The sequence below is a fragment of the Pyrus communis genome, chromosome 13, assembly GCF_041283825.1.
Source record: "Pyrus communis isolate YQ-2024b chromosome 13, ASM4128382v1, whole genome shotgun sequence".
In the NCBI taxonomy this organism is placed as follows: domain Eukaryota; kingdom Viridiplantae; phylum Streptophyta; class Magnoliopsida; order Rosales; family Rosaceae; genus Pyrus; species Pyrus communis.
Window position 1 is genome coordinate 14247319 of NC_142577.1, and position 7790 is coordinate 14255108.

Genomic DNA, 7790 nt, shown 5'->3' on the forward strand with positions numbered 1-7790 from the left:
GTTGACTACATCCCATGTACTGAAAACACCCTAAATTTATTTTTTAAATTAAAAATTATCTTAATACACCCCACTTAATTTCCTACACTACCCTTACACCTCACATAAGGAAACAAAGGTGGTTGCTGCCTTGCTGGGAGATTTATCCAGTCTTAGAAGAATTGCTTCTGTTTGTCGAATTCAAGGAAATAAAATACGCCGCTTCTAGTGTACTGCTATTTGTATAATTTAGCTATTTTTGTTTGGTTCTTGCTTGACCTCTTACATTGTTATCCTATTTTGCTTTGGGATTTCAAACTTCAACTAGCTTTTCTGTTCTTGAAGTCTCTTCTTTCAACCAAAAAAAAAAAAAGAAAAAAGAGAAATGAAACTCTCTCTTCCATACATTATTAATCGCCTAATGGAATCAGTTTCTGATTCATAATTAATGGTTATGCATGTATCAACATCTATATATTAAAATCTCATGGTTCCTTGCAGCATTAGCGATTGCGATCGCGATTACATCCCCAGCTTATGAAAATTTTCTTTAAACAAGTGATATCGGAATTTACAAAAAATGTTTTCAAATTTGAACTATTCGAAAACAAAAAAAATCTCAACATGTTCTTGAATTATTATTAGGTTTTGCTGTTAAAAGAATTTAGGGAATGTACTATTTAGGGTTTAAATAATCATTTTATATTAAGATATATGAGTTATTTAATATTAAATTTTATCTGGGGTGTAATCAACAAAATATGGGGTGTCAATAAAAAAACCCTTATAATTATGTTATTAAAATTATTGATCTTGTGGTTTGGCAAGCCTCTCATCCCCATAAGTGACCAAATAACCACATATTGTAATGTCCGAAATTCCATTCCTTCGATTACTCTTATGTTTCCCTTTTATATTCTGTCTCTCCTTGTCTCATCTCTCTCCCCCACAACGCAAGTAATAGAAGAAGAAAACGAAACAAACAAGGAAGACGGAAAGAGATCGAACGAGAAGAATGGATGGTTGTAGTTGCTGTTAAGCTGCTAGTAACATTGCAGTCAGTAGTGGCACTGCTGTATCTGCAGCAACTTTCGGCGTGCAGAGAATAAACAATGACTGGCAGAAGACTACAAGGTACGTAACAATTGCTTCACCGCAAAAATAATGTTCTTCAGTACCCTTTACATTATATCTGATGTAACTTAATCAATTGTTGTGCTAGAATTGTAAAACCCATGTTTATTTGCTGTTGTATGGATGTGCTCTCCAAGATGTTCAACGTATATGAGGCCACACTCGTCGCGTTGTAGATTTGTCACAGTTGGAAGATGCGTATTTTGACTGAGAAGTGTAAAACATCATTGTTCATGCTCAATACACTAATCAAAGATTCAGTCTTTTTCTTTTTTTCTTTTCCTTTTTATATTTATTTATGATATTATGGAGGAAATGATCAATATTGGTCTCGCATTAAACCGAATGGCTATTCAGATGTCAGTAGGGATATTGTCTCAAGTTTGTCCTTGATGAAACCTTGTGCTACAAGCAATTCAAAACCACATGCTCATCATGCCACAAACAGTTTCATAATTATCTAGCTAACCCACCAACAGCATCAGATCACCAGAACATGACATTCGAAACAAAAACTGTATATTTTGCACTGCTTCAGGAAAACATATTTTGTCTTGTCAGTTTAGGTTTCAGATTACTTTGACTTGCCACACTCTTCATCTTCTAAGCGCATTTAGCGCTTAATCAGAATTTGTGATAGTTGAATGTGTTATTTTAGTTTTTTTTTATTGCATATTGGATGCTTTAAATGAAGATATATATGAAGTTGCATCAAGAGACTTCCGTTACACGCACTGGAATGATTCAATCCCGTTGCTCCATCATTTATTCCTAATAAGTGTATGCCTTTTCTTTTCAATTCAAAAACCCCAAACTACTAAAAATCAGTTACAAATATTTTTGGGTGCAGAGATTTCTTCTGTATCCTCAATGACAACGGGACCCCCTGCTTCTAAGATGCCATCTCCAGCGTTGTTCTTTTTCCTTGGAGGGCTAGTCACGCTCATAATATTGCTAGTTCTTCTATTTGTCTTTCGGAAAAAGATCAAACCAGAAGATATTAAGAAATTGGTAGCAGCAGTGAGAAGGCAACCTGCAGGTTGTATTATAATTTCAAAATTAACTAACCAACATTTTAGTAAGACCTCAGTCATAATATTCTGTATTCTTATATGCAGCATCGACAGATGTTTTCAGTGGGAACCTTCGAACAATAACCTACTTCGACTTTAAGACATTGAAGAAGGCAACCAAGAACTTTCATCCTGGTAATCTCCTTGGAGTAGGTGGATTTGGCCCTGTCTATCAGGTACGATTACTGAATCCACAGAACCAATATTGGTGGTACTTTTTATTTTTCTTGAATGTGCAAGTTTGAGACATCCATTCAAACCACAACTTACTACAAGTAATTTCATTGAACTCATAAGGTTTCTAAAACAATCAATCCAGAGTAGTGCAGGTGGCAAGGCTGCAAGAGCAAAGATATAAGTTGAAATTTAAGACCCTTGGAAAAAGTAAAAACAAAACTTTTGGTTTTTTTCGGAGAACACATTTTCTTCGGATTTTAAGGCATATACGTTGGATTCCTATTATTTCTAAATCTCTTTGGTATCTTTTTGTTTAGGGGAGATTAGGAGATGGGAAGTTAATTGCTGCTAAGAAATTGTGCCTTAACAAATCCCAACAAGGAGAATCAGAGTTTCTTACAGAGGTAAAGTTGATCACAAGCGTCCAACACAAGAACTTGGTTCGTCTTATTGGATGCTGCTCTGATGGGCCTCAACGGCTGCTTGTGTATGAATACATGAAAAACAGGAGCTTGGACCTCATTATTTATGGTATTACATATTCACTACTTTCCATTCAATCCATCTCTATATTGGTTGTTTCCGTCACCCATAAATATAGTTCATATGTATTTAACACTTAGACCTGGTGCAAAGAAATCATTAAACCTTTGAGTATATTTATTACTTGTAATTAGTCTTGATGGGAAACAGGAAAGAGTGATCAGTTCTTGAATTGGAGCACCAGATTCCAGATAATTGTTGGTATTGCTCGAGGGTTACAATATCTACACGAGGATTCCCCATTAAGAATTATCCACAGAGATATCAAGGCAAGTAACATTCTTCTGGACGACAAATTCCAACCGAGGATTGGAGATTTCGGGTTGGCTAGGTTCTTCCCTGAAGACCAAGCTTATCTTAGTACCGCATTTGCTGGAACTTTGTAAGTCCTTCATCTAATTTGACATTCCATAAGGCCCCTTCACAAGTCATTAATTAGATGGCACATTCAGTACATTCGTTCAAGATTTCGTGTTCATATAAGACAAATGTAGAGTGTGAAATCTAATAATGACTCATGAAAGCACCGAATGATACTACAGTGCCTAATATAAATCATCTTTCTTCAGAGGTTACACGGCACCAGAATATGCTATTAGAGGAGAATTGTCTGAAAAGGCGGACATCTATAGTTTTGGGGTTCTTGTGCTCGAAATAACCAGCGGTAGAAGAAACACAGATCTCACTTTATCATCAGAAATGCAATACCTCCCTGAATATGTAGGTCGTTCTATATTTTGAGTAATTCTTACTTGCATAGAAATTTACTGATCATTCTGTTAATATATAATCTTGCCACTGACCTTTTTGGCTTTAAACTGTAGGCATGGAAATTATTTGAGACGGCGAATGTGATTGATCTAATAGATCCAAAAATGAAAGAAGACGGATATGTGGAAAGGGATGTTTTGCAAACAATCCAAGTAGCCTTCTTGTGCCTTCAGCCTCACGCAAACTTGAGACCCCCAATGTCGGAGGTTGTAGCAATGTTAACGTGCAAAGTGGAAATGACTGGAACACCTATGAAACCCGCCTTCTTGGACAGAATGCAAACGAAAGATCAGAACATTTCGTGGGATACTATAACTGAGGCTTTTCCATCTCCCTTGCAGAGTGAGCCTCCCTCGGTAGCTAAACCATCAACTTGACATTTCAGGTATCCTGTATTCCCGAGGAAAATTAAAAACGGTATATGAGGTCTTCATGCATACGGTAACATTTGAAATGCAGCTACAAATGATTTGGTTTGTTTTGTTTCCCCTCCTAAGTTTTCACATATACGTCATTTAGTTTTTTAATTTTCATAGAAAGGGGTCTGCTTGGTGGTAAATATTTTGTTACCTGCACCTGGAGATTCAGAAGATGTTACATGTTAATCGCTGAAGATTGAAGATCCACTTTTGAGGTGCTTAGAACAGTGATTGTGATTTGTGATCCTATATACTATATTAAAATATGTAACACAGATCTTTTTGGATGCTCAAAAGAAATTTTATAAGCTTTATACAACAGAATTACTTGTACCTGTATGCTTTAAGTAGGTATGTATTGCCTTTTCATGCTCATGACTTGCAATTTAAATGAAAGAACTTGTATATAGGTATATCGGCACAAGTTCGAATTCGTCCCACCCATATTTATCAAAAAGTAAAATTACAGCTGCACACCTTCTTCACATAATTGAAGGAGTTTTTTTAGTTCAAATCTCATTAACAATCGTTGCTATTGTAGAGATGTAAATTTTGTTGTATACAAAAGGTGCATCACAAAGCTCCACGTGGCATATGACTCATCACAAATGGACAAGTCATCAATGACATGTCGCACAAATCAAGCAAAGGAAGTGTAAAGCATTTCCAAAATTTGGTAGAAAGGAGAAAATCCCCCTTAAAATCAGCAAGGGGCCCAAAATCTCTCAAAACTAGAAAGAAAACTGAAGCATCTTCACAAAACAAGCAAGAATTGAAGATTGCTCACAAATAGGCAATAAGGCCTATAAATTTTGGCCAAGCAAGGGAAAGTGGCTAAAATTAAGACACAAAACATGCCTAAATTCTCCCATGGATAAATCAAGACACAAATCAAAGCCAAATCCATCCAAAGGCAAGCTTTGAGAAGTCTATAAATACAAGGTCCCAAGACACACAAATGGGTCGAAAATTACACATTGAGAAGAACCTCTTTACAAATCTTTGAAGACTAATACGCTGCCAAAGCTCTCTTCGAAGAACGCGTAACCAAAGTCAAAGCTTTCTGTCGACCAAAGCCAAAGCACTCCTTGAAGAATCAACAAGCACTTGTGCCGATTCGTTCAACTTTGTTGCAAGCTCAAAACTTGTAATGACGTTCGATTCAAGATCAAGTCGCCAAGACCCTTGAATCAACAAAGTCCTACATCAACATCACCTTTGCCACAACCCTAAACCTGAGGTAAAGACTATCCACGCGTTATTTCAAGCTCAAAACTTGAAGCAATCGTTCAACCATTTGTCTGAGATCACCCTTGGATCAACAACCTACGCATCTACATCAAATTGGAAGACTGAATTAGAGGAAAATTGTAAACATAGATTGCAACCTTAAAAATTCATCAATACAAATCTACTTTGTACACGTGTTCTCGTTTCATTCAATACAGAATTTTCGTGTTTACAAATTTGGCACGCTCAGTGGGACTTCTCAACCTTTCATCTCTGTCTTCAAATCCACAAGAAACATACATGGCATCAAGAAAGGATCAAGCTGTTCCCGCAACCAACTCAAATAGCAAGAACATCATTTCCACAAGTGGTGGCACTTTGTGCGTCATGACCCGAAGCAAGGCAAAAACTCTCTCTACCGTGCCTTCCACCCTTGCATCAACTCTGCCGAATGAGCAAGAGCAACCGAGGCACGAGCCCATGATCACCCTGGCCTCACTAAGGGCGCGAAGGGAAGAAAGCCCAATGAGGTACTCCAAGTCATTGACTTCTGATGCCAACTCAATCGTATCCTATAGCCATGTAAGTCATGAGCAATGGTGCAACTTCCATCAAGGAGCAGCTGGCTCAAATGAATGAAGCAATTGCAAGGCTAACAAGGACCGCAGAGGAAAATGACTTGCAAATTACCACACTCATCAATCGACTAGAGGCGCAACATGACGAAAAGCTGACCACGACCCAAAGGTTGACCCACAAAACAAGGAAATCGACGAAGATGATGAGCCTTCGATAGAAAAAGTCGAGGAGAAGCTAGACCAAGCAACGGCGCTCATGGGATCTCTCTCTATTCAGCAGTTGCAGGAGATGATCAATAGCACCATCAAGGTGCAGTACAAAGGGAGCTCACATGACTCCGTGATGTATTCAAAGCCTTACTCTAAGAAGATTGACTAGTTAAGGATGCCAAGGGGTTATCAGTCACCAAAATTCATGTAATTCGATGGAAAGGGCAATCTCAAACAACATATTGCCCATTTCATCGAAACTTGTCACAACGTTGGGACAGAGGGAGACTATCTCGTCAAGCAATTCGTGCGCTCGTTAAAAGATAACGCCTTTGACTGGTACAGCGACCTTGAGCCCAAATCTATCAATAGCTGGGATCATCTTGAAAGGGAATTCCTTAACCGCTTTTACAGTACTTGCTGCATTATAAACATGTTGTAGCTGACAAGTATGAAGTAGTGGAAGGATGACCCTATCCTCGACTACATCAACAAAGGGCGTTCATTAAGTCTGGATTGCAAAGATCGGCTTTATGAAACCTCTACCATTGAGATGTGTGTTCAAGGCATACACTGGGGGTTACATTACATCCTCTAAGGCATAAAATTGAGAGCGCTTGAGGAGTTGGCAACTCGATCCCACGACATAGAGCTGAGTATCGCCAATCATGGGAAAAATGAGCCAATCACCAATTTCAAGAAGGACAAGGTGTTTACTTTGAAGGTGGACAAGACTGGGAAGAAGCCCGCCAAAGAAGCTTTTACCGTCAGTGTTATCCTTATCAAAACCTCCTCCACGCCAGTCAAAATCTTTACTAAGAACAAAGCAAAGGAGATAAAGAGAGTAGAGCCTCCTCGCACCAAAGATAGGTACAAAAACACCTTGATGGAACTAGAGGAAAAGACGTACCCTTTTCCAGACTTCGAAGTGACCCCATTGCTGGACGACCTATTGGAGACGAAAGTAATCGAGCTGCCTAAATGCAACCGCCCCGTAGAGATGAATTGCGTTAACGATCCTCGGTGCTGCAAATACCATTGTATCGTGAGTCATCCAGTTGGTAAGTGCTTCGTCCTCAAGGAGCTTATCATGAAGTTGGCATAATAAGGGTAAATTGAGCTTGACCTTGAAAACACGGCCGCAACTCACACTGCTACGATTATGTTTGGATCTTTTGATCATGTGCCTTTCGAAGTGACATATGCCCACTCCTATCCACGCTTAAGCTGCACGGCACCTTCTACACAACCATCGTTGGGGGCAAACGACCAAGATGCACCTACCAACGACGAAGAAGGGTGGACGTTGGTGACTTTCAAAAAGACAAGGAGGCCAAGACCAAAGGTGGAACAAAGGAGAAAGCACCGCCGCTGCAACAATAGGAAGCCCAAAAGAAACGTAAAAGTTGCTAAGCCAACATACAATGGGGAACCTATAAAGCAAGAGCCACACATTCTCGTCTCCTTGCACCAGTATTTCCTGAATAACTTCTTCTGATAGTGCACGACCATTGCCTGCCACATGGTTAAAATAAAGATAAAAGAGCCCTCAAAAGGCAAAGCTATTGCCATCAAGGAAGAGAAAACTCCCACACCCAAAAAAAGCCTACTGGCACACTTTAGCATCAAGGAGGTGTTATGATTGCTGAAGAAGATGTGAAAAGCACTAGTAGCAG

General features: G+C 38.9%; 1 protein-coding gene across 1 annotated transcript; it reads left to right on the plus strand.

Moving 5' to 3' along the window:
- Positions 1 to 1264: 1264 nt before the first annotated feature.
- On the plus strand, positions 1265 to 4386 carry LOC137736058 (putative LRR receptor-like serine/threonine-protein kinase At1g56140). The gene is made up of 6 exons (XM_068475399.2): positions 1265 to 2152; positions 2232 to 2362; positions 2681 to 2894; positions 3057 to 3288; positions 3476 to 3626; positions 3731 to 4386. The coding sequence occupies exons 1-6, from the start codon at positions 1984 to 1986 to the stop codon at positions 4052 to 4054; spliced, it is 1221 nt and encodes a 406-aa protein (XP_068331500.2). The 5' UTR covers positions 1265 to 1983; the 3' UTR covers positions 4055 to 4386.
- Positions 4387 to 7790: the final 3404 nt, after the last annotated feature.